Raw genomic sequence first — 27,103 nt, 5'->3', positions numbered from 1 at the left:
TTCTCCTGTGGAGGTTTGGGTCCTCATTTGGATCTGTCCAGTGGTGGCTGTTCCAAGTCCCCAAAGCACCCAGATTATACATGGTCAGATTCAGGCAGGAAGGTTCAGTACCTGCCCCTGGTCAGGGAATGTCACAATGGAACGTGTCTGTGACTGCGACGATGTGCTGGAGATTTGGATCTTGATCTGTGCTGCCTCTCCAGGATCTGCTCTGGTGCCATCTCAGGCTTTTGCTGCGATGCCTCTCCCGGCACAGTGAGGGGCTCTTCTCTTTGGAGAGCAGCTGTGCCTTCCTGCAGACCTGCTCCAGCTCCATCTGCACTGCCCCACCCAGATCTACTGCGTTTGTCCAGGTCTTTCTACCTTCTCCTGCAGTGATCTGGAGATGGGATTCATTCCAGCTTTTCATCTGTTTCTTCCTCTTCCTCACTAGATTCTGCATCATCCATGTCTTCTTCCAGAGCACTAGCACGAGGCTGGAGTTGCTCAGCCCTTTCCAGAACGTACCATTTCTGCAGTCGAGGCAGGATGATATCGCATGCACTTTCTTCATGGAGCAGCTCATCAATAAATTCATCCATGTGCATCTGCTCACATCCCCCTTTTCTGTTCTGGCATTTTATTCTCCAACAGTCATTGTTCCGTGGTTCCAGGTACCTGCAGCCATCGATGGCAGTGCCTGTCAGCCTCATGTACAGCTCTCCAAGCATTCGGACATACTTGAAGCCCTCGTTCTTTACGAACTCCACAATGATGCCCTTCTCGGGCTGGATCTGCAGCATCTTCAGCATCAGGCATAAGAAAGGCATGGGTTTAATGCTCCCTCCGTACACACCCCCCATGTACTTGAGCTCCATGGCCTTGTCCAGCACCAGCTCAGCCTTGAGGCCAAAACACTCCTCCTTCCAGTACTTGGGCTTGTAGATGTGGCTGCAGATGATCTTCTCCACCAGGTCCTGCGGGCTGGTGCCGTGGATGCTGTGTGTGTCCTTCACCATGGGGTTGGCCATGGTGGGTGCTGGGACAGCCCCGCTCACAGCAGCTCCAACTCTGCTCACCTTCCTTGAGGCGCTGCCCACCTTCCTCCTCCTCCTCCTCAGTCCCTGTGCAGGCCTTGGCTTTCCTCCTCAGAACAGGGGCAACTGCTACTGGGTTAGGCTGTCCTGGCTCAGTGATGGATTGTGTGGATGTGGTACCTGCTGGTTTTTTATTTTTTTTTCCTTTTCCCTCTGGCTTGGCTGGTTTGAAAGTAAGCCAGCAGGAGAAATTGTGGTCAGGGTGGTGGCTTCAATGGCTGCAGTCTTGTCAAAAGCAGTGGTGCTCTTGTGGAAGGTCTGGTCCTCCTCTGGATCTGTCCAGTGGTGGCTGCTCCAAATCCCCAAAGTGCCCAGATTATATATGGTCAATTTCAGGCAGGAAGGTTCAGTGTTTCCCCCAGGGCAGGGAATTTCACAGTGGAATGATGTAATCCTGTGAGTCACGGGATATTCTGGGGACTCCCTGATGGCCTCGGTGGTTACAGCTGCCCAGTGGGGCCCTTGAGCCATTCCGGGCCATTGGCAGAGGTAAGCCCCTTGGGCTGGGCAGCTGAATCAGCTTGTGAAGACAAAGAAACGCTGCCCTGCCGCAGGGTTTGCCCCTTTCCCTTTTCTGACACCCTGCTCGCAGCCCGGGGGGCCGGCTGTGCCCCGGGCAGCGGCTGAGAGCGACCACTGGGAGTTCATCAGGGATAATGCAGCCATAATGGTAGAGCCGTAGTTTGGTTACACCCCAGCTGTAACCCAGCACACGAAACAATAGATAAAGTGCGGAGAGTGGAAGTGGAAGTGATAAGAATAATCCACTGGAGGTTTTAGGAGCTCTGTTCCCAGGAAATCCCGTGCAGTGGCCACGGGCACAAGACTTGCTGTGTGGCTTTGGTGCAGCCCTGGGGTCACCCCTGGCTGCCAAGACTGCGGAGCTGCTGAGCAGGGCTGACCCTGGTGGCACTTCCCACTGCCTGGAACCAGTGCCCACTCATCCTACAGGCTTCAGCAGGCTGGGGAGTGTCCCTGGTGGGGGTGTGTGCACATCCCATTCCACCTCTGCTTCAGGTGTCTTGGCAAAGCAGAGCTGAGGGCTGCTGGTGGGAGGATGATGATGGTCTGGTGCCTGAAATGAAGAAGAAGCTGTCAATCCCTCACCGCAGTCACCCTTTCTGCCTGGCATGGACCTCCCACAACAGTGGTGCACACAGGATTTACCCTGCTCCTGCCCAAGCATGAGCCTCAAACAATGCTACAAATTCTGCATTTACTGGACAACAGTTCTAGTCTTATATTAATTTGCTCAGGGAATTTTTTTTTCTTGTTGTGTTCTTAGTAAATGCAACTCAGGAAGAGTCTTACTTTGATTTTAAGAGGAAGCAAGTTATTAGCTTTTCAGCCTGGATAAGAAAAGGATCAGGGAGACTTCAGTGTGGCATCCCAGTGGCTTAAGTGGGCTTATGAAAAGGAGAGGGAGGAACTTTTTATATGGGGACAGAGCAACAGGACAAAGGACAATAGTTTTAAAGTGAAAAAAGGCAGGTTTAGAGCAGATGTTAGGAAGAAATTGTTCACTGTGAGGGTGGTGAGGCACTGGCACAGGTTGCAGAGAGGAACTGTGGGTGCCACATCCCTGGAAGTGTCCAAGGCCAGGCTGGATGGGGCCCTGAGCAACCTGGGATAGTGAGTGGCATCTCTGCCCAGGGCAGGGGAGCTGGAAGTGGATGACCTTTAAGGCCCCTTCCAACCTAAACCATTCTATGATTCTATGACTTTAAATTCTACAAGATACATCAAAGATTTCCTGACAATTTATAAACTCCTTTCCTCCAGCTCTGAAGCATTGATGCATCTTTTCTATGGAATGAAGCTGGAGTTTAAAGCAAAGTCATCTGTTTGTTGGTATCTGCTACTGCATCTCTATCTGAAATTTGATTTTGCAACTAAACAAAACTATTGATGCCATTTGATAGCTTAAGAACCTCATTAAAAAGCCTATAAAGGACTAGTTTATCATTATTTAAAATTTAATCATGCTTTAAGATAAATAAATATCTGTAAATCAAAAGATGTCTAGTTCATTACTTTCATTGTATTTCACATTGTGCTTTTCCCATCTTTTAGCTGAAGGACAGGAAAGGATTTTAGTTTTCCCTGACAGTGCATTTTTTCTTTAATAACATATAAATGAAAAAAAAAAATAATAATACCCAGGACAAAGTGCTGGATGTAATAGCTCTGATCCAGGGAAATGTCTTCATTCAGAAAAGGATTTTAACTGTATTTTAACATTATCATCATCTTCAGTGAGAAAGAAGTAGGTGTGTGTTTCCAGAATAAAAAATCAGCTTTGAACAATGCTTAGTCCTTCTCCCCAGGAGGGACAGGAGGTCTCAGTTCCTTGATGAATGAGAACAATGAATATGCAGATCCAGTGCAGCAGCCTCTTAAGTCCTTTCAGGAGACCAGGTAAAAATAGACAGATCAAATAGAGTAGGGGAAATCTCAGTGTGTATCTCACATTACTGGCTCTTTGAAATACAGAGGGCCTGAAGCAAAGTGAAACCAGTAAATCTAAGGATAGGATGGCAAAACTGGAGTAAGAATTTTTCAGGGGAAAAAAAAAAGAAAAGTTTGAAGTTTGAAAAAGTAATAAATGTTTCATTACCTTAAATTCTGAAAAGAGTTTAATCAATAATGGGAAAGGTACCAAAAATTTCTGTATCTCAGTATTGATTTTTATGCTATATTTATCCTTTGAAAGGCACAAGAAGGTCACTACTGAATCAGATAGAAGAGTCTTGAAAAGCTGAGGACTTCTATCACCCTCAAAAGCTACATATTTGCCACTCAAGATCACAGTGAACATTTATTTTTGGAAAACCATTAGTTCCTCATAGTATGTAAGGGAGAACAGTCCTGGCTGTCAGATAGGAAGCCTGATGTTTCTGTTGCTGTCTGTGAGGGCTCATACATCATCCTTTCTGTTTGAAAAGAAGATTATTTTTCTAGCCTAACAAATAATTTATTAATTTACTTTGGCTTTTCAGTTAATCATTACCCAGCATTGCACCATTAGCAGATTTGTGACCCTCTTTATTACAATTTTATGTAAAACCCATTATGGCATTTACATGTTGGACTTTGTATAAATAAACTCTGGACTAACCAGAGGCTCTGTAAAAGAAAACAAATACTGTCCCGATGGTTAAAGATTTCCCCCTCTCCTGAGGAAACTTGACAGGCTCTGCATTTGTGTGAGGATTTTCAGGGCTTGGACTGTTCACTCCTGGTTTCCCACATGGATCCTCCTGCCAAAGGACAATGTGCAGCCCTGTTGTAGCAGCAGTAGCCAAAATGCCCGTTGTGCAATGTTTATTTTACAACTTCTCTTTATTAGCTTGCCAGCCAGTCTTCTGTTTAATTACAGTTTAAACTTAAGTGCTTGAAAAAAACCAAACAACTCTATTCCTTTTTCAGTATCTCATTTCAGTGCCCTCTCTGCTTTATCAGTACGTTTTCTTAGCCCTTTTTTTTTTTCCTATTGCTTCATAAGGAAGACAATATTTTCTTTGAATATTAAACATACAGTAAAGAACAAGGAAATCTCCAAGTTATGGATCTCATTATGCTTTTACAACTTCATTTCAGTTTTTCCTCTAGTAGCCTACCAAGGTCATGATAAACTGCTCCAGGTAACCCTTTTTCCTCAACAGAGATTAAATGATTGTGTTGGGGTAAAAAAGGGGAATTGTTTAGGGAATGATAAATTAGCACCACGACAGTTCATAATAAATTTCCTGGAAAAGCTGACTCTGTGAATGAGATTAAGGGGAATGTGCTGTGAAGGGCTGAGCAGCACCACAGTGGGTCAGACCCCAACTCTTCTTGGCTGCACCTGGTGAGGCACCAGCAAACAGCTGCACCTGGATCCTGTGAGTAAAGCAAGACTAAACTGGTTGAATTAATTCTGTGTTATTTTGGGAAGTTGTGAAGATCAGAAAAAAGAAAAGAAATAAAACCCCAATGCCCCAAAACCCCTGCCCCCCATTGGTTCTTTTTTGCAGGTAAAAGATGATGGATGTTAAAAATAGCATGGTGTCTATAATTTATTCAGTTGTTTTTATTTCAGGTTTTGGTGCCCCAGTTAATAGATATGGTATTCAGGCTTTCTTTGAAAAAATAATTTCAAACTTTCCCTGCAGATAGGGATTATTTGACAAGGGCTTTGTGCTGAGAGTCTGCCTTAATAATTCTGTAAGCTGCAGTAAAAGAGAGTTACAGTGAACCTGAAACTCAATCCCAGCATCTTTTATATTCTTCCAGTGTCTAATGTCTGTAATTTAGATAGAATCTGCTCTGAAGATTTTTCTTTCTCTTTGTGAAAAAAATGCTTCTTTTGCTCTTTTAATCAGACAATTGCTTCCTCTTGTATTATTGACAGGTTTTGCCAGACAAAGTGGGGAAAATTTGGGTTGCACAGTTTCATTTCTTCTCAATTTTGAAAGATGTGATTATTTCTGTTGATATTTTTCTAAAGATTATAGGTCTTCAGGTAGAGAGCTTTAAACAGTAATTATTCCTGTCAGCATGAAAGGGGGAATAAATGGACCTGTAGGTATTTGCTGTTTGCATTGATGACATTCAGCCTTGTTCTAAATGTCTTGTCATTGTGTTTACAAGACAAAGTAACCTCTGTGTTTTGGCACCAAATTTTGCTGCCTTTCTTAATGTACTCAGCCCAAGCTGTCAAAACAGTAACAAATAGAATGAAAAGGAAGCACTGAAATCTGTAGAAGACGTAGACAAAAAAACTCTTTTTCTTATTGAAAAGAGAACTGAGCACATGAACCAAAGAGACTTTTTCCATTAATGCTCTTCCCTGAATTTCCATTATTGAAAAGGTGCTTTAGTGCTGAAAATCAGAACTTGCATTAATATTAGAGCTGATTTATTCCATATTTTCCTGCAAAATAAAATTGGCTTCTATAAATAAATAGACCTGTGTGTTCAGGCTAATGCCCTTTTACTCTGTGTTGTAATCTCTGTAAATGGTGCAGTTCAGATATTCCAGGAATGCACACAGAACATTGACTGCTGGTCACTGTGCTCCTTGCATTCTCATAAATATTCCTGTAAAGAACCTTAGGAGTTGTCACACATCCAAATCAGCACTAGGCAGCTCTCAGTAAATGTTTTGCTTGTGTTCTAAGGTTTTTCAGGCAGAACTACATGAATATCCTAAATTCAGATATCTTCAGCTAACATGAGACAAAATACTATTAAAACCTGTGAGACTGTTGTTTTATTTACCCCAAGGCTCTAATTTAGGGCACTAATATGGGGGGCATGCCTGTGACAAACTGGATTCCTGCAGAAGTTTTGGAGGGAGGCAGATTTTTTTATTTCCCTTTGTAGCTTGGTTTTGAAACATTCTCCTTGTACCTTACCCTAAGAATTTTAATGAAATCAATTTTGTGCAGGAGGCTCTGTTTCAATGTGAAAAATGCCATTGCAGGTTTGGTACTGAAGACATGATTTCTTGTGAGCATAAACTCATGCACTAATAAAGTAATAGTTCAAACTGGGGCTGCTCTACACAGGCTCAGTCCCAGCAACTTCACAGCTGGTTTTGGCTGAGTTGATGCATATCCAGTGTGGGGGATAACTCAGTTTGAATGGACTGAAGGCAAACATCTTTTACCTTGCTCTTCTGTATTTCTTAAGACTTTCCATCTACCTATTTTATAGAAAATGGTAATGAAAAATGCTAATGACCAGCTAGGCATATTTTATCTGTCCACAGAGGGGGTCATGTTTTCTTCTACCTCAGTATTTTAATATTGGCAATTTGTTTGTTTCTAGTTTTGATGTAGGAAAGGATGGTTTCCTTTATTCTCAAGGCTTGTAGTATAATGAACCTTTTCTTTAACCAGTTAACATACGTAAATCATAAGGAACTGGACTTGGATGACCCTTGTGGGTCCCTTCCAACTCAGGATATTCTATGATTCTGTAATTCTATAAAGTAGTTAATTCACATTGTATTGGCACTTGCTAAAGTGGATTTTTCTAATAGCACCTAGAAGTTGATGTAGGTGTTTTTAACCATGAACTATGACTCGTTCCCAATTATTTCCTCCAGCAGCTGCCCAAGAGCTTGTAGTGAGATGAAGATTGTACAGTATTAATTTTGGTGCACAGGACTGATCAGGAAAGCAGTGATGGTGTTTTCTGGCAGGGTGCCCAATGCCATGGCTGGGGTCACACCGGGGTGTGACAGGTTTGGGCTCAGCTCCTGGTGAGTGACACTGGGCCAGTGCAGTGTTTGTTCCTGTGGTTCTCCCCTTCCAGGGGGGGCAGCAGCAACACTCTGCTGCTGACAGAGGATGTTGTGGGAATGCACTGGATTCAATGCTGTCCTCTTGAAATCAGCTGCTGAGCTGCTCAAAAATAGCTTCCTTCCCTTGTTTTGTCAGGAAAGTACTTCATTATCCCAGCTCAGGATTAATGGAGCTCTTTGATGAGTCTGCTTGGTAGAGAGGGAAAGAAAAGCTTTCCAGGCATTCCTTTGGCTTATGGCTTATCTCAGCTTTAACAAGTGACACAGCAGCAGGCGCTGACCTCCAGAGAAGGGTGCTCAGCGTGTTTGTACTTGGTAATTTTCCTGCCTCTAGCAAAGGACTGATGATATCAGCAGGTTTGCTCAGCACAGGGGCTGTGCATGTGGATCTTCATGAAACTCAGTAAAACAGACCACTAAGCCCCTGAAAGACATCCCCCTGAGAGCCCCATACCTACAGCCTGTTCCTGAATCTAAATTTATTCCATGACATGATCAAGGTGCACTTTGTCATATTCCAGAAATTTACCCTTGTATTATGTGGTTTTGCCAGGATTTGGAATGGAAAGCTTTGGCTGAGTGGCAGCCTTGGTGTTACAAGCAAATATTGGTAACTGCCTTAGCAGTGGCTGGGCCTGGCTCACAGATTAATGCCCACTGCAGTCTCAGAGCCTGAGAACACAAACAATATACACATTATAAGCACCAGAAGTCAATTCCAAGAAGGTAAAATGTTAGATTCTCTGCAGTTAGAACTGAACAAGAAGTTAAGAAGCTCAGTTGCTGTATCCTCCTTTCCCTGACTTTCAGGCTCTTACACAAACATTGCAATGATCAGATTTCTTTACCAATTTTACCCTTTACCAATTTTTCCAGGCCATTTTGGCTTATTTGGATGCAGGATCAAGTGTTTGCGTGCAAGTAGAAGTGCTGATTGCTTTTAGACACCTTCAGAAGCCGGGGCATGCTGCAGAGCAGATTGTATGAGTTCATCTCTGGGGCTTCAATTCCTTTAAATTACTTTTTCCAGGTAAATCTCTGGACACCTGCAAGCCCTTCCCAGTTCAAGAAGTCTTACTGACAGTTCTTAGGTCCTGCAGCTCACTGTGGACACTGACATGTCAGTAGAAATGGTTCAAAACTGCACTAGGGGAGATTTAGACTGGACATTAAGAAGCATTTCTTTACTGAAAAGGTGGTCAAAACCTGGACCGGGCTTCCTGGAGAGGTGGTGGATGCCCCAGGGCTGTCGGTGTTTCACACTTTGGACAATGCTCAAAACAATGTGCTTTATCCTGCTCAGCTCTGAGGTGGTCAATTCAGCGTATGCAAGTGATCAGCCCCTCTGGGATCAGCTCCAAGATACCACTAAAGGGGATTATTTTCTATTTGTGTACACATATCTGAACTCCCAAACATCCTGCTAGCAGGGCAGGTAAAGATCAGGTAAAACTATCAGTATATTTTTATTAGATGAAAAGAAACCCAAAACATATATGAGTACTCATCTTATTGCTCATGTCATGGATACTCCCTTTGTACAGAACTTTTCTTTCTTTGTTAAAGCCAGTGATTCAACCCCAGTGGAACAGCACCATAGCAATTGCAAAACTCTGTATATTGGAAAGTGAGAAACAAAAGAAAAAATTACCTTGGAGAGGCCTGTGCATCACACAATGTAAATTGAGACTAATTCATATTGATTTTGCTTTCAAAATCTGTCAGGCATGATAAAACTGATGGATGCAGATCAGGTTTTAACTGCTCCCATGGCCACAGAGCTGGAGATCTTGCCTCCTACTCCTCCCATTTCTCCTCCTGGGAGGAACAGGGCACTGTTTCAGTGCTCAAGTAATGCCGTTGTTCTTTGTAGGGAATGTCTGAAATCTTAGAAAAGGGCTTTGGGATTAACCTGTCAGAAATCCTGCACTACTGCAGTGTGGGAATAAATGTGACTTGAAGACTAAGAAGTTTGTCTTGAAGGAGTTTTAGATTTTACCAACATCTTCTCCTGTCAAAGCTGATGAGCAAAACCAAATCATATAGATTTAATGCTACTAGTGCACCTTTCAGAATTAGTGCAGCACATCTGGCAGCCTTACCTTAAAAAAAAAAAATCAAAAAATAAGGAAAAAGAAAAAAAGCAATAGGGTTTTCAGTGAAGGTGTGACATTTAGGGCCTTAATCTAGATTACATCTCTCTGTACAGCACATGAAGGGGCCTAATCTGCTGCAGACTTTTCATTATTGATATTTGAAATGGTGGCAAACTGAACATACCACTTGGTAGAATGTTTATGTTGGTACATTCCTGAGACTCATCCCTGAGCTAATGAACTGCATTGTGCTGTGCATCCCCTCAAGTAGAAAAGAGGAAATCAGAGAGAAAATTAGGCTGTTTAGAAGCTATTTATTTATTACAAAATAATATTGAAAGCATCACTTATATTTTATCTGACCCTTTTTCATGACTTTTGGGAAGAGGACAATAAGGGCATAGTGACAATAATGGCAAACTTGGTGATCAAGTGCCCCCCCAGCATGTTTGCAGATGACACCAAACAGTGATGCAGGAGTGATGCACCTGAAAGATATGAGAGCATCCAGAGGGACCTGGGCAAGCTTGAGAAATGGGACCATGGGAATCTCATGCAGTTTAACAAGACCAAGGGCTGGTGCAGCACCTGCCTGGGCAATCCCAGGCAGCAGTACAGACTGGGGGAAGAGCTCACTGAGAGCAGTGCTGAGAAAAGGACTTGGGAGAGCTGCTGGATCAGAGGCTGGCCTTCAGCTGGCCAGGGGCACTTGTAGCCCAGAAAACAAATGGTGTCCTGTGCTGTCAAAGAGGAGTGGCCAGCAAGTCCAGGGAACTGATTGCTTCCCTCTACTCCGCTTTCATAAGACCCACCTGGAAAGATAATCACTACCAGCAGAAGTTAATCCCAATGTCAGTATTTAATGTAAATAACTACACCAAAGTACCAACACATCTTTCTCTTGATGTTCCTCACTATCACCTTACTTTTCTTGCACCTGAATACTGAATATTATTAATAAAAATAGCAACTGGGTGTTAGTTCTTCACAAATCCTGTCACTAAACTCTTAAATCTCCACAGTTTCAAAAGGAGCAGTTCAGACTTGCTGCCCCAAATCAGAGACAGAGAAGCAGATGCTCTGAGAAGTGACCAGGACCATGAGAAGAGCCCATGTTTGAGGGTGCTGGGATTTCTGAATCCTAATGGCACAGCACAAGTGTTGACCTCTTCCTGTAAGAAAGTGGCATGACAGGTGTATCACACACATCTAGGTCACACACATGTGTGTCTGTCACAGGGCAGTGACCCACAGGAGCCTGGAGAGGCCTCTGCCTGCAACTGGCAAAGGCAGGTAGAAACATTTGACAGTTGAAAAAGAACATGCCCTTATAATGATCTGAACTTCTGCAGAAGCTAAAAAAACCCAGACAAGACAGAACTGGTATCTGGGAGACAGTAAGTTATTCCTCTGGATATGGAAGAGGTCTCTCATTTGTCAGGGCAGAGAATTTCTTTCAAAAAAGTTTCCTTTCTAGAACAAATTTAATGCCAGAATTTGTGAGCTGGAAAAAGAGCAAAGTGGTTATCTTTCACTTCCAGTTTTAAGGAACAGCTTTGAAAACTACTGGGAAACCTTTACATACTCTGCATTTATTGCTGCAATAAACTCGCTTTCATTTTTAAAGCCAAGCACCACCGTGTGGGAATTCCACACACTTGGTGGTTTTCATAGCTCATGAAAACATCTGTATTTCCCTCCTTGGTGCAGAGATGATTCCAGTCTCACCCAGGATACTTAAATAGTGTAGCCATATTTAGTGTAACCCGCTGCTACTGCTGTGCTCCCATGGGATGATGCTCACAGCAGATCCTGCACAGGTGGGAGCACACAAACACAGCCAGCGAGGATGCCCTGGCATCAAAAAAGATAAAAGATATCTGGTTTATGAACAATCAGTTTTGAGACAAATGGAGGTTGGGGGAAATGTAAAATCAGCTACCTGGAACAGCAACCAAACCATGAGGCTTCAAGATCTGTGGTGATGAAAGTCACCCAAGGCTCTCCACCATCACAAATCTCACCATGAAGTAAAGCAAGACACATACAGAAACTTAATTGGAGGGAAGGATTCACAAGCTCTCATAAAGCACAAGTTCTCTACATTTTCTCAGACCCTGGTGACTCCCATCACCCACCTGGAAAGTGTGTTTGTGTCATTCTCCCTGTCCCTTGTGGTCAGGGGGCTCCTCCACGAGGATCCAACTGTGGGCAGTCACACCAGGCACTCTCCAGCACACAGGGTATTGCCAAAAGCCACTTCTGTCTTGCAAAATCATTAGATTTCACTGAATGGCTCAAAAGTAGAGTAATAATTTCAGGTGAAATAAAACATAATCCCCCAAGCCTGAAATGTGCAAGACTGGGCCAGGATGCTTTAGAACAATCCAGCAGAGAGCCACTGAGAATTTGGGATGAATATTTGAGCTGTGACTATTCTATCACTGCAACCAATGCCAGAACTTGGCACCAATTACAGAACACACTGTTGGGCTGTACCAGTCTGGAATCAGAATATCACATTCAAACCTATGGAAAATTTCCCCACCTTTTTTTCCTGAAGTATTTCGTATTTTCCCTAAACTTCTTTTCCTAAAACTCTTCCAAAAAATTAAGAAGCCTTTAGTCAAAAGCAAAGCAGCACCTGCATTGCACATCTTTCATTCCCAGGCTTTGTGGCTTAGTTTCTAAAGCAGTAATGGAATCATATTGACTTCATTTTTAAGTAAACCTGGCAGGAGATATTTTGTTAACTTCAAGAAGGAAGAAGGGACAATGAATTTGTAGCTTCAAAATGGAGCTTGCAAAAGCAGTGAATATGTGCAAGGTTCCAAGTCTTGTGTATCTGGAAAATTACCTGCAGAGGTGGTGGTTTATTCATTTATTTATTTATTTTTGTTTTTGTTTTGTTTAACTCAATACATTAGTGTTTTCTAGAGAAACAGAATATTTTTTGAAGCAGAGTGTTGCCCCCGAAAAAGGCTTTGGCAGGTCTGGCCTGGCTCTACTGTCAAACTAGAACATGTCATAATCACAGACCCTCCAGCTAAAAATTAATAAAGCCCCTTCTTTAACAACTTCACAAGGTTTCCATAAAAATTCAGGCAGCCCACTGAGTATGTAACACTTTGAGTCCAGCCATTCAGACAAAATCAGGTATCAACCACCTGCTTCAAAAAAGTGCATTTCCAACCAGAGACAGTGCAATAAAGAATACACAGCACCTACCCATCCCAGCATGGATTACACTACGTTCCAGGAATATTTACCAGACCACAGGACAAACTATCTCTCAAAAGAGCCACACGTTTAAGACCCAGTTCACTGCGGCCAAAACCAAGTTATTCTGAGGAATTAATCAACCAGTTTTATGCAATTCAGGCAGATCTGCCTCCTCATGACTGCAGGGAAACAATAAAAAATGGTGAGCACTTGTTAGACTGGTGTCTTTTGGCTCTGCATGGTCTCCATTAGCACAATACACTTTACAGGTATCTCAACTTTTGTATGTTTTTTTTTTTTTTTAATCAGTTTCAACTGCAATGATTTCTGAAGTGAAAAAAAATCAAATGCTTAATTAAAATACAAATATCTCCTGAGACTGTGATAAAGTAAACAAAGGCAAAAGGAATGCAGAATGAAATTCTTACCCATATTTCCTGACTGAAGCACAGCAATTTGTGAGCAGGAAGGTGCTGAAGGACCTTCAGTGTGTGTGACCAGAACCTGGCAGGGGCACAGCTCTGGAGCTCCTGAGCGGTGGGGAGCTGATGCCATGGAGAACACAGCCCTAGAAAGTGCCTGCACTCGCATTTGTGCACTTCCACCTCTCCACCCTCTCCCAGAGCAGTGCTTTTCCAACAGGTCAGAGCAGCAGAGGGACTCCTGTGGTGCTACAGCAGGTAAAGCTGCCCTTGGTAACAACCTTCTGTCCAAAGTTAGGGAGAAGTACTGAGACCAACCTCACACTCTGAACATGCTATGTCCCATTTCCACACCAGAAGCTGCACAGAATATCCATCATCTAAATGGAATTCCTGCTCATTCACATTCATGGGAACAGGATTTGGACCCAGTTCAATATTCAGCAAATGCCTAATGATCACCAAAACAGAAACTCCAAAAGCCCTGAAACAAACTTGCTATAGCTACAGGTCCAAGTGGGAGACCAGAAACAATCAGGCTATGAAGGCCAAAAAGGCTGTACTTTAAAAATGTTTCCTACTACATACAAGAACAAATGCAGGATGTGATGTTTGCTTAGTTTTATTAATTTATTTTTGCAGGAATCTGCAACTTGGAGTATGCACTTTCTGGAGGTACCATGCATGCATAGCCTCTGAATGCTTTTATACAATTTCATCTCTTAGTAATAAGTTCATTCACAGCATACACAAATCTAGAATGTAGACACCATATATACAGGATTAAACAAGATCGTGTCTTCTTTTTTAATGAAAAAATTTAACAGGGTTTCACACAGCAGGAAGTATGGATTAGATACACTGGTGCCACCATAAATAAATAAGTTTCAAGAATACAGTCTCTTAAAATTGGTTTCAAAGATACTGGAAATCCAGGATTATAATATTGCATTAACTCCATTGATTTCTGATTATTCCAAGAAAAAATATTTGCATTTATGGACATATACAGCAATGAAAACCCCAACTGAAGAAATGTGGCAAAACTCAGTCATGTCTGGGTTCATGTAAGATTGACTTTTTGAAATGAAAACAAATGCAGCTGCACACAGAGACAGTATTGACTGTGAGATGTGATATCTGTGCATGTCTTCCTTCCTTGTGGGATTTGGAGTCACTGCAGTACAGAGCACATCAATTCTGTGGTACCAAATTGGCTGTTGAATTGTTTATGTCCAACCATCCACTTATCATCAGGATAGTTATGTTCACATTCTAGGGTACACCACTGGATTTTAAAAGAACTATTATCCTGATAAAAAGTTTGTTTTTAACATATTTAATATTCTCACATTCTTTTAAAAAACATTCTTTATTGTTTTTATTTTGTCCCCATTTCAACTCAAGTATTTCTATTTCAGTTTCAAGGGATTTTACAATCAATATTAAATGTAGAAGTATTTAGAAATTGAAAAAGTATTTAGAAATTGAAGTGAGAGATGTATAGCTGGGAGAGATAAAGTAACTGAGAGAAAAGCTGGGTTTAAAAAAAAAAAAAACAAACGTGATTCAGTAGCATATCATAATCAGAAAGTACTGAGACCAGCTCTTTTAAGAATTATTACACCTTTTCACCACACCTCCCATTTTTCAAGGGAAACACACACATACCACAGACACACAGATACACAATTCAATCTGATCTAAGACTACATTTTACAAAGTACTTCCTTTCCTTTTCCTTTCCCACCCCCTTCCTCTTCACCCAAACAGGACTAATAATTACATCAAATTAAAAGTAGATCCAAAGTTCAGGATTTCTTTTGGTTTACTATGTTCTGAATAATTTTCCACAAGCCCCAGTCTAAATAAACTCTTAAAGAACTACAGTAGTATCCTATAATTAAAGGGAATTCATCTTAATAGCACAGTAAATATAAAATAAGCTTTATATTCAATGAACAGTGAGATCATTTTGAATAACTGAATGTCCAAGTCAGTTACAATCTAGTAGCATGGTTGAGGGAAAGCACAGTCCTTAAGGAAAAAAGAAAACACAAGTAGTGCATTAACTCAACACAACAGCACCAGCATCCCAACATTCTCTCTCTCACACACACACACACAAGTTTTATACAATACAGTGCATTTTGTTGACAGCTGACATTAGGGTTTTATGTGCATTCAATAAATATTCCATAAACCAATCTTTTTGGTATAATCTACAATTCAGTTGGGGTTTGAATGGCATCACCTGCTTTCAGAAGCAAAATGGATCTTCCAATATTTGAAATACAATTATATACTAACAAACTAGAAATATTCAAGCACCATGACAAGTCTTTACTATTAACGTTTGAGCAGGGGCATTTACAAGTAAAAGAATACAAAAGAAGGGTGTGGTGGTTTTCTTTGTTTGTACAAGCAACAAATGAGAGTGATTGAAAAAACCTAGTAAAGTCATTGGTACAAAGGACTTATTTTTCAATTTAATGGTGCTCACTCACTCTTCCAATGAGTATCTTGCTGTGGTGGCAGCCCTCCTTCTCTTCCTCTGGTGAAGCTGGGACTAAGATTTGCAAGTCTCCATGTAAGGTTATTGCAGTTCAGGACATTTTTGGACTGAATGCATATTTGCCCCTCCTCCTTTGAAAGTAGCATCTATCCTGTCTGAAAATGGTACAACTGTATTTTCGCATGACACCCCTACTCTCATTTGCTGTCACTTCAGCTGCTATCTTTTTTGTAATTCCAGCAAAAACAAATGCTTCTAGAACTTCACCAGAAGTACAAAGGAACAGAAAATTTGAAATACTACAATGGCAAAGGCATCGGGATAGAAAAGCCATGAAGTTACTGGCATTGCTTGGAGTCAGCTGATAACAGCAATGCTTCTGCTCATCTGTTTTCTAGTTCTCAGTTTTGTCAAATCTTCCACTGACATGCACAAAATTAATACCTGGCTTTTAATTTCAGCTGACAGTAACTGACAGTAACTTTCCTACCTCCTTCCACATGTAATGAGCTCTCCTCACAGCAGTGTAAATCACTAGGAAGGAAGGAAAACTGTCTCTGATGCCTTTGACTTAGTTTTGCTCATTAGTGGTACACACTGATTGCTGGAGATCCCTTAGCTTATTTTAAATTATCCTGAAGATTTAGTGCAAGAACATATTGAAAAATGCCAGATAAAATATTGGTTCATCGTCTAAGTTCAACAGTTTGGTTCTTACTGTTGTCTTTACAAACTGTGGGGAAAGAAGACACCAGATTGAGCAATGCAGTCAAGATGAGTTTTTCTCCACCCACCCCTTGCAAATGCTGCTTTATTTTAAATAAGGATTCAGACATATGATTGTTCTGCCACAGCTTAGCATGTTATCACACATTGAGTGAACTGTGGTAATTGACAATATGGATGTGGCTGCCATGAGCTAAGAACAACTTAAAATGAAGTAGTTTCAAACTCTCATGGTAAAGTTAATAGCAAATTTTGCTTTACCAAGTCAATTACCATAATTCAGCTGAAGTGCTTGGCTACATCTCTGAATTGTGATGAAGTTATACCATAAAAACTCAAATGCACTGTACCAGCCTCTGACCAGTACACAGAACACCCTACATAGTCACACAGTTGTGTCACAGAATCATTCAGCTGCCCAAACCCAAGTTCGATCTCAAAGTATCGAGTGCTTTATTCCAGCAGCCTGAAGCATTCAGACAGATTGAACATCACCTTTAGAATACAGTGTATCATAGGCAGATTAAGTACCAGTCGCACTTTTAATTGCAAGTCTTGTGTTCTTTAACCTATGACAAATATTTCCTGACCAATATAGAAAGAATGCAGTGTGTAATTCTTCAGGATCTGGCATCTGCTATTTTGTACAGGCTGGTTTATTAATAATGTGCAAATAAACCTTTACTGAAGAGCTGATTAATTATTTTTCAGCTAACTTTGATCTGGGGCACAAAGTACCTTCTGTGCTGTAAACACCATGAATTCTTCACAAATTGGAAGCTGAAAAGGCCTAAGGAACTGGGTACAAACTCTTCTCAAACACAACCATGGCTGAGCCCAAGTCTTCCAAATGGAATTTGGAGTAGCCTGTGTTTGGCATATCTCACTGTGCTGCTGCACAGCGCAGACTCAGAAGGTTGTACAGAAAAGCATCCTTTGCGCTTGGAAACACGACGGCCCAATGAAAGCATGCAGCAGGATTTTCATCTGCAACGTGGTAGAATTCATTCTCGGTTTATTACCAGTGTTGACACAGCCAGGTGGGCACTGTACAAGCAAACAGGATTGTAAAAAATTACCTCTGATTACACTCTCTGTAACACTCACACGGTTCCTCATTTAGTCACCTCAGGTCACTATTTCAAACAGCAATTTTTTGTAGACATAAGTTACCCTGAAAAAAAGCAGCAATTACAAATACCCTTCTCCTTGTTTTTTTTATACATTGCAAAATTTATCATTGCATTTACCTGTCTTCTTTTTCAGTAGCTTACAATCTAGAAGCACAGGGAGCCTTTGTTTTCCAGCTAGCTGTGGCCAGGTTAAGTCAGCTCTGGCTCTTCAGTTTTTCTGGTTAAGTGTAACACTTCACACCATTACTAAGAGTCCTATAATTTTCTTTTAAAAAACAGTAGTTTTGGGATGGTTGTTTTTAGAGCCACTAAGCAGTAACTAGAACCACAGGAATAAACACCAGTAGTTACTTGCTTTCCTGCATACATTCTTCTCAAAATTAATCCTTTTACATTTTCAGGTTTCATTTTCTGCTTTGCTCACAACAATGGGAAGGAATTTAACCCTTAATTCATTTATTTTCTAGTGTAGCAGAAGCAGAAACATCCTAACACATTACTCCCACCCCTTGCAGTATGAAGACTGTTGACTGGCAAAGGCCGGGCAGGTGGACTGAAAGGTTCCCCATGTTTCCTTCTCTTACAGCTGTTGGCTTGAGAGCCTGTGTTCAACCCAGTGCAGCCCCTTCCTGAATTTCAGGTGTATCGTGGCATTTCACACTGTTCACAGCGATTTAGTGCTGGGTGATTTAGAAAGGTGCAGCTACCACAATTCCATGGGGCCCCTTCAAAGTCTTCATCTCTTGGCTGAGTCCGTGGAGTCTGTTTGGAGCTGTTTTGATGCTCTAAAGAAAAGCCAAAAGAAAACATTTTATTTCAGAAGAGAACGATTAATACTCAAGACCACACTACTGGAAGGTCACCTATTTAAACAGACTATCTTAAAATGAACATGGAAGCCTTTTCCTAAAGCACTAATAATTCAGTTTGTGAAATCTGAATATTTGAAGTATTTCACTTCTGTAAAGAGACACTTAACTGTAACATCTTAAAACCAACAGAGAACTCATCCCTGTTAGGTCACTGATACTCCTAAAGGTTTAATAGTTTAAAGCATACAAGTTTCTTACTGGCACCGCAGCACCATCCTGTTAAGGTTTACACACAGCAGTCCATTTCCAAATATTTAACTACAATAACCCTGCTTTACCTGAAGGGGAAAACTACTGCTAACTTAGCTGCTTCAAGCAGTCTGACATCAGACATATTATTTCTAGCATTAATTCAGGCTGCAAAAGAATACAATCTAAAAATAAAATGACGGGCCTATTCCAAAACAAGACAATTCTTCCTCATGCCTTTGAAGCAGGGATATATGTATGTGAATCAGCATTTAAGTCGATTTTCACTCATAAAATCAGTATGTATGCAAATCACACAATAGGCCTTAACCCACAGAAACACTCAGTTTTCCATGTCTCCTGACACCACCTCAACACCTCAGGTTATTTACTATAACCTTACTTACCTACTATAAGTAAGGAATACTCCCAGGATGTGGAAACACATCACCTTAGAAAATGTTAATATTTATTAACATTAACACATACCTAGAAGGTATGGCTAGGATACCAACTACTAAACATCTGTGAACTCATGTCTAACAAAGGCCTGCAATTTGTAACTGCACACGAAGTAATTTGCAGTTGCCCCACCTGCTATGAAATGCAACATACCCTGACAACAACCTTAGTGGAGATAGTACTTAAGTCTTCAGAGACAAACAAAGGAAATAAAAGTAACCTCTTTGCTTAGATGCAGTCTCCAGGCCAGAAGCTGCACAGTCACATCAGCAGTGCTTGACCTCAACTAATTCCTGGTAAGTCAGGCCGTGTGGGCACTCGACTGCGTTCCACTGACTGGCCAGATGGCAGCACAGAGCACACCCTTGTCTGCCCACACCCGTCTGTCTGCCCACACTTTCAACAGCTCAATATTAAACAATATTTATTATTTAAGAAAAAAATTTGATGCCTCCATGTAACAATCCAAGCTCTGAATACAGTACAGCAGCCCTACAACTGATCTCTAATAAGCTGACAGACAGAACCTGGAAGCTTATTGTACAAATCCTTACAAGGCACTATCTTCCTAACTGCCAAATAAAGTAACTTATTTCATGTGAGTTTTGCACATTATTTTGCTTTGAAATAATACCTTAAATATGGTAGTGTAATTAAGAGGATGACTTCAAGCACCACAAAGTTAATAATTCCTTAACCAACTGCATGATCACTGCAATTTAAGGTGACTCCAGCCAAGCACACCATGGCTCACCTGACGCTACTGCTTTCCTGGACACTACCACCTAATGCAGGGAACTCCTCCCAGTATGTTCTTTTCTTTGAGCCACAAGCAGCAGTTCTAGGCCTTCTCTTTCTTTCAGATTTCCACACAGTAATAATTTTATTACATTGAGGGGTAAAACATTTGCTTCAAAAGAGGGGGAATATTTCCTAATATGAATTCAAAATTCACCTATGGAAACCTTTGTGGAGTGTTATCAGCAACCAGAACTTTGGAGTGTCAGGGAGACTGTAGGATTACTGATTCAGAAGAGCTGCTTCCTTTCCACTAACAAGTGCAGTACATGCTAGTTACAGCAAGAGGAGACACAGTATTATAAATCTTATCCCACATAGCATTTTCAGGGAAAAGATAGCTGTTTTTTCTATATCAGAGCATAAGATCCCACTTTGGTATTTCAGCTCTTTTTTTCTAGCAGGGAATAACTATTTATAATCAAGGTGGTATTAACAGAACATTTATTCACAACAATCTGTCTGAGGAAATCAAGTTGTAGCCAGGATTACTGCACTTATAGAAAAATGTTCTCGTTTGAATTACAGACAGAAAAGTTAAATAAGTAGAGCTGCTTCCTGTCACCACAGGGATTGTTTAAAAAAGAAAAAATACCTCACTCAATGCAGATTTGGTGATGATGCCTGTTTGTTGACCTACCTTTTTTATATGGCTTTGGTGGCACAACAGGACCAGGCTCTATGTTATCATAGAAGTTACATGTGGCTTTTGGATCAAAGTTTCCTGTTAGAAAAGAAAAAGAAAGTGTAATTTGAAAATTATTTAAATGCCTATGCCAGTGACATGAACATCCAAAGGCTTCTTATTTTACACTTCTTCTTATTATGACATTATATCTTAGCTTTTTCACAAGTTTTGTCACGTATTTTTAGTTTTCTGTCAATCATAGTAATTTTTAGCAGGGCAATCCCATACTGAAAAATCAACTCCAGGTAAACATTTTGTTTTGCTGTGAAAACATGTGAAATGTATGTCTTCCTACAGGATACTTCCTTGATAAGACAGGACTGTGCATATCCTAATCTGTTTGATTCTATTTAAGACAAGTTTCTGTTGCAAAAAAAGATTTTTAAAAACCCTAATAAATTTCTGTTTGCCAGGCTCTTGGCTGCAACTCGTTGTTCAGTTCTGTATTACTTGGCCACAGCCTTTGTCAGCAATTAGTTAAAATTTTAAGTAAAGCATCTTCACAGAAGAGTTTTTTTAATATGCTCTTGACAAAATAATTTTATGTCACCACTTTCTTGCTAATGGAATTTAACTTGGCCAAGAGAAGAACTAGCAAGTCAAGTTTATTAGGTTGTAACTGAAGAAATACCCACCTTTTAGAGGTAAGCTGTCACTGCTAATATAAATTGAACTCTAAAACCTCCAAATATTCACATTTAAGGACATGCTATATTAGAACCATAGGTTAGATGGAAAAGACTTAGGTTGGAAAAGACTTCGAAGATCATTGAGTCCAACTGCTACCTCAGCACTGCCAAGTCAATCACTAACCCTTGTGCTCAGGTGCTGCATCTATAGGTTTTTTAAAATACCTCCAGGGATAGCAACTCTACCACTTCCCTAGGCAGCCTGTTCTAATGCTTGACAACTCTTGTCCTGAAGACATCTTCCCTAATATCCAGTCTAAACCTGCTCTGGTGCAACCTGAGCTGTTTCCTCTCATCTGTCACTTGTTACCTGGGAGAAGAGACTCCACCTCGCCGGAGCCTCCTTTCACATTATTCTAAAGGGCAGTAAGGTCCCCCTGAGCCTCCTTTTCTCCAGGCTAAACACTCTCAGCTGCCTCAGCCATTTCTCCTATGACTGACTCTCCAGACCCTTCCCCAGCTCTGCTGTCCTTCTCTGGACTCACTCCAGCCCCTCAATGCCTTTCTTGTAGTGAAAGGCCCAAAACTGCACACAGGATTTGAGGTGTGGCCTCACCAGTGCTGAGCACAGGGGGACAATTCCTGCCCTGGTCCTGCTGCCGCACTATTGCTGATCCAGGCCAGATGCCATTGGCCCCCCTGGGCACACCTGGCTCATGTCCAGCTGCTGTTGACGTTGACCAGCACCCCCAGGTCCCTTCCCCCCAGGTACCTTTCCAGCCACTCTTCCCCCAGCCTGTAGCTCTGCCTGGGGTTGTTATGACACTTGTTGAACCTCATAAAATTGACCTCACTCCATTGATCCAACCTGTCCAGAGCCCTCTGCAGAGCCTTCCTAACCTCCAGCAGACTAACATTCGTGACCATATGCAAATGATGTTTTTTAAAAAAATATCAATTCAATACCTCTAGATTGAAGGAGATCAACTTCTTTCAGTGTACAGTCAACATTTATCTGGAGTTGTCTGTTGAGGCTTCTCAATCTGGTCATTTCCTCAGGCTAGAAAGAAACATTCCAAAATAGTAATTGTGGGAAAATCAGCATCTTATTTGAAATAGAAATAACATTGCTATGTCTTTGTTAACAGCTTTACTAAAAACTGAGTATAGATAAGGCAGTGAAAAAAGTCCAACTGTCTGGCCTACTACCCCTAACTCACTTGCCCTCAAAAAACATTCTTCTATTGGCATGTGAGGAGGAAAACAGACAAGTTACTTAATATTAAAATTCATTAGAGTAAGATGACATAGCTGAGCTCAAGTTTATAAAACCACACATTACTAAATTCTGTATAAATGGATGACTTACCACCCGAATTTGCATCAAGATAATCAAAAACAGAATACAAACTGCAGCCTACCTTAACTATTACTTGCTTATAACTGAATGAGGTCAAAAGTTTACTCATTTGCAAGGAGCTCCAAACCTTTTAGCCCAGTATATTTAAATCACTCAGTGATGAAAAATTGCAATTATTCTTAACAGCATAATCAGTCATTTAAGTCCATATATTTGCATATCATTAAGAAACCCTAAGTTACTGGAATGCAAAGCTTTCTTAATGCCAGCAGCATCAATCACTAACACTTTTAATCCTAGGATACATTTCAGCATCCCAGTCACAAAATAACAGAATTTATTCAAAGTCACAAGGAACCTCTGGAGGTCATCTAGGACTTTGCATCCTAGAAGTTTACCAAATTGGCCAAGCTTGAACTACTGCTGACCACTTTCTTGTCCTTCATGTGCCTGGAAATGGTCAGCAGCTTTAGCTGCTCAATCACTTTCCCAATGATCGAAGTGAGTTCCAGCCAGTAGTTCCCTGAGTCCCCCCCTTCTTGCAGACAGACATCAGTGATATTTGCTCTCCTCTAGCCTTTGGGAACTTTCCCAAATACCATTAATCAACCAAAGACTACCTGGAGTGGCCTTGCAATGAAACCTGGCAGCTCCCTCAGCACTCATAGGTGCATCTCATCCAGGATTATGACCTCGTGTATGACTGCTTTGCCTAAGCATTCCCTGACCTGATTCTCTTCCATTAAGTGTGTACCTTCCTTGCTTCACACTTTTCCCAGAGTCTCTGGGACCTGGGATTCCTGATGGACTGTAAAGACTGAACCAAGAAGTTAATTCAGTATCTCAAACCTTTTCCATGTCCTACATAACCATGCCCCCCAACTTGCTGAGTCCACATTTTCAATAGTCTTCCTGCTGTCACCTAGGTAGTAACAGAAGCCCTTCTTTTGGTCTTTGAAATCCTGTGCCAGATTCACCTCCAGTTGGTCTCTGGCTTTCCTAACCTCATCCTGGCACACTCAGTGCCTCTGTACTTCTCCCAGGTACATTTTTGCCAAATGCTACCCTGAAACAGGTGAGACACAGAACAGCCATAGTAGCAAATCAGCCAACAGTCCTCCTGTGCCTTCCAGCCTACAGCTGTGTGCATTGTTTGTGTCAATACAGCCAGTAAGTCTGAGCTGATTTGCTTAACAACTACATACAGTGGAAGCTATTTTTCAGCCAGATGAATTCCCTTATCAGAGCCACACACATGTATGGGCTGGAGTCACTTGCAGGTGGAAGTCACACAGATAAGAAGAATCAACAAGGAAAACAGAAGAGTTCCAACTATTTCAGGCAACACTGACAAGTTATTTGGCATATCCTGCACATACCAAAAGAGAAATACTGTCTATGAGAAGCAACTACTCAAACAATAAAATAGCTTTTTAAAAACAGAAGTTAAACCTTCCTGCATGAACACCAAGCTCTATATGGCTAAGGCTTATTGAATAGACTTGGACGTACTTTTATTGGTTGTTAAGAAACCAAGCATATTCAGCTCTGTGGTCCACAAAAGCACATGCATACAACTTTCTGAAGTTTTGTTGGGAACACCAAGAAAACTGCACACGTATCCATTTCATCAACTATACAAATTAGCTTATGACAAGTCAAGTATTTAAAATAAAGTGTCCCCAAAGACTGAAGATATAAAACAAAGAAGTATTTTTTGAACAGTACTTTATTTTCATCAAAAAATGTGTATGTTGAATTAAATACTAACAAATTGCTTACTGTGGGAATTGCAGTTGTACAGCTGACTCTCCGAAGCCGCCTCTGCATCAGATCATGCTCCATGCCATTGACTTCAGTCTTCAGGCGTTCAAGCTCTTCTTTCTCAAGCTTCAGTTCCTTTGCTAACCTCTCCATCCTTGCTCGTTGATGTAACAGCAAGGCTGATGTTTTACACAGAAGAAACAGTTACTAGCATAGAAAAACCTGAACACTGAATTCTTAACTTATGCGTAAGATTCATGAGTGACCCTTCTGGAAAAAAAAAGGTGATCGTAGACATGCAGCCAAATATCAGTGTGAAGATGCTTTCATGCCAAATGAACTACAATTTAGAACAAAGTTCTTCCAGAATAAAAACATGTTTTATACAGTAACTTGAAGTTGTTATTACCATTTTGGTCAAAGCTTCTTTTTTTGCATTTGGTCTTTCTTGTCTCAAAAATACAAAGGCACCTGTATAAGAAGACAGCTTCTCAGGATGAAACAGCAACCTAGTTATACTAATACTCTACTGACAAAAAAAAAAACGAAGGTAAGATCAGAAGGTAACACACACTTCATACCTGCTGCTCAGTAACAGCTGACACACCAGCCCTGAGACATTAGGCAAATGTCAATCCCAAATTGCTTTTTTCACTGCTATTACAAACTGTGGTATAACTTTTAAGTAGTCTTAGCTTTTCAGGGAATATTGTAATCCTCAATACTGTAAATTCCCTAGGGTTCAAAGGTAAAACTACAGAGCTTCAACAAAATAAACTAGAGTATCCAGAAAATAAAAAGTTGAGTCAGCTCAGGTGCTTCAGATCTTAATTTTATGACAGATCAATTTCTCCAACCTCTCTCTGCTGTTAAGTCACTCCCTTATTTTCATTATGGTACTGAAATTTATGACTCTCAGTCACAAACTGGTGTTGGGGTCCCAGAGAACCAAAGAAAAGAATTTGGACTAGCTAAAAGATAATAGTCACTTTCCTAAAGAAGAGCATTTCTCAGTATTTCATCATGATGCAAAGCTGGCCAAGTCAGTGTGATGCTTAATCCTTTCTCATTAGGCTGGTTTTACCTGATTGAAGTCTGCTAGGACAGAGAAAAAATAAGACATTTGATGTGGGTATTCAGACAAACATGCTGCTCATATAACAATGTTCCAGCAAACTGTTCAAAGTAAGGATGCTGTAGAACCTGCAAAATGCTACTTCATGAAAAGTCCCAGCCAGAACTTGCCCTTTTCTTCACCTCATCCAACAAAGGCAAAGGAAAAGCATGTAATATCCAAGAATATTAACATATGAGCTAAAAAGAATTAGAAAAATAAGTAACAACATAACAACTTACTGCAAAAGAAGAACACCTCAACCTGTTAGAAGCAGTTATCAGCATTCCACACAAAAATGTAGCACTGTAATTTGGATTTTGTATGGATTCACCAATTCATGGCCAACGAATAAACACCAAAGAGCCTAGCCAAGAATAACACCAGGTGTTTCTACACTACAGGCACCAGAATTATTGAACAGAACTGTTCTCTACTTTTTCAAGTAGCATAAGTCATGCAAACAGAAGAAAAAAAGTACAGATATCAGACTGAATGATTTTCCACTATTGTTACCAAACCCTGTCTCTGTGTGATTCCTTCAACTTAACGTGGTGTGACTACATTTCAGAGCTTCACATTATACTCTAGTACAACTCATCAAATATGACTCATATTACAAAGAAGTAAATTGCAGAAACCAGAATGAATTTCTGGTTACACTTTTTACAATGGCTCACATTCCAGCGAAAATTAAACAAACTTGTTCCCTAAATTAAGCTGTTAAATATACTCTTTTCTAGGACTCCTTTGTGGTAGTAAAGAATAAAATGTTTATTCTTCTACAATTTATTTCTATCAAGAATTCAGAGTGTAGCAATAAAAAAAAAGCTCTGGTAGGTATTGCCACAAATGCAAACACCCCAAAAAAGCACATACTAATTAGTTTTATTTGGTTTGCTTTTCAGAGACACAAATCTAGTGGAAGGCACAAAGGCAAAACCAGGTTTTACATTTCAAAACATGTTCTTCACAGCTATGTGAAGCTACTTGTACTTTTCTCACATAAATGACAACCTCTACTGAAGCTGTAATAGTAACACTACCAAACAAAACACAAGGCCTCAGTGCTTTGACCTACTGGCATTCATTTTTACTGAAGAATTGGGTCTACAGAATTTCTAATTGAGTCTAGGAGGTACAGAACAGCTTTGTTGATGAGTTAGAAGAGCTCAAAAGACAGTAAGTGAAATAAGAAATCAAGAACTACAGAGCAGCACTATAAGCTCTCACTTCAGCTCTCTATAGTAAAACAAAGGCTAGAAGGAACAACAGAGGAATAGACTTTTCTTTCCAAACACAAATCCAGAAAATACCTGTTTCAGGTTATCATTCTGTCATTGCCCAAATGACTGGTTTGAATGCTTGCAGACTGATTCACTTGCTCAATTTTAAATGTTTCAAATCTATACAGCCGATTACTCCAAAAAAAGCAGTTTTCAATTTAGGGTTAACTTGACTTTTTTTTTCTTTACTGAATTGCCAAATTCTTCATTTATATATGGCATTAAAACTATGTTTTCCCTGTGCAGCAGAACACACATCCTAAAATTTGTCAGCCAATCTCCTCTTCCTCTTTGAAAACTCGAAGTGGAAGAAATGAACTTTCAAGTTCTTGAAAATAATTATTTTATTACCTTTAAAAAAATATTTGTATTGACAAAGTTTTTTTAGCTGCATTCTTATCTCTCTCTCTTCTCTTTCACTTAATATTCTTCAATCTAAACCAAATGCAGAAGCCAGTG

At 40.6% G+C, this 27,103-nt stretch overlaps 2 protein-coding genes and 1 pseudogene across 7 annotated transcripts in view; 1 reads left to right on the top strand and 2 right to left on the bottom strand.

Moving 5' to 3' along the window:
- The window catches only part of GK (glycerol kinase), a 62,670-nt gene extending 45,529 nt beyond the window's left edge, over window positions 1-17,141 (top strand). Inside the window, exon 19 of the mRNA XM_053936161.1 lies at window positions 17,061-17,141. Within this exon, the coding sequence (XP_053792136.1) occupies window positions 17,061-17,101 (41 nt within the window). The 3' untranslated portion in view covers window positions 17,102-17,141. The remainder of the gene's footprint in view (window positions 1-17,060) is intronic.
- Window positions 132-1,010, bottom strand: LOC128784506 (pre-mRNA-splicing factor 38A-like; annotated as a pseudogene).
- The window catches only part of TAB3 (TGF-beta activated kinase 1 (MAP3K7) binding protein 3), a 43,488-nt gene continuing 30,099 nt past the window's right edge, over window positions 13,715-27,103 (bottom strand). For 5 of the 6 annotated variants that reach the window (XM_053936152.1, XM_053936156.1, XM_053936157.1 and 2 more), the window contains 4 exons: window positions 24,263-24,423; window positions 22,087-22,180; window positions 20,444-20,527; window positions 13,715-18,267 (listed from right to left, as the gene is read on the bottom strand). In XM_053936152.1, the coding sequence (XP_053792127.1) occupies window positions 18,119-18,267; window positions 20,444-20,527; window positions 22,087-22,180; window positions 24,263-24,423 (488 nt within the window). In that variant the 3' untranslated portion in view covers window positions 13,715-18,118. Of the gene's footprint in view, window positions 18,268-20,443; window positions 20,528-22,086; window positions 22,181-24,251; window positions 24,424-27,103 lie in introns of those variants that run through there. The other variant, XM_053936158.1, reaches the window with a different exon arrangement.

The sequence above is a fragment of the Vidua chalybeata genome, chromosome 2 (assembly GCF_026979565.1).
Source record: "Vidua chalybeata isolate OUT-0048 chromosome 2, bVidCha1 merged haplotype, whole genome shotgun sequence".
NCBI classification, from domain to species: Eukaryota; Metazoa; Chordata; class Aves; order Passeriformes; family Viduidae; genus Vidua; species Vidua chalybeata.
This window is presented reverse-complemented; position numbering and strand designations above follow the sequence as displayed.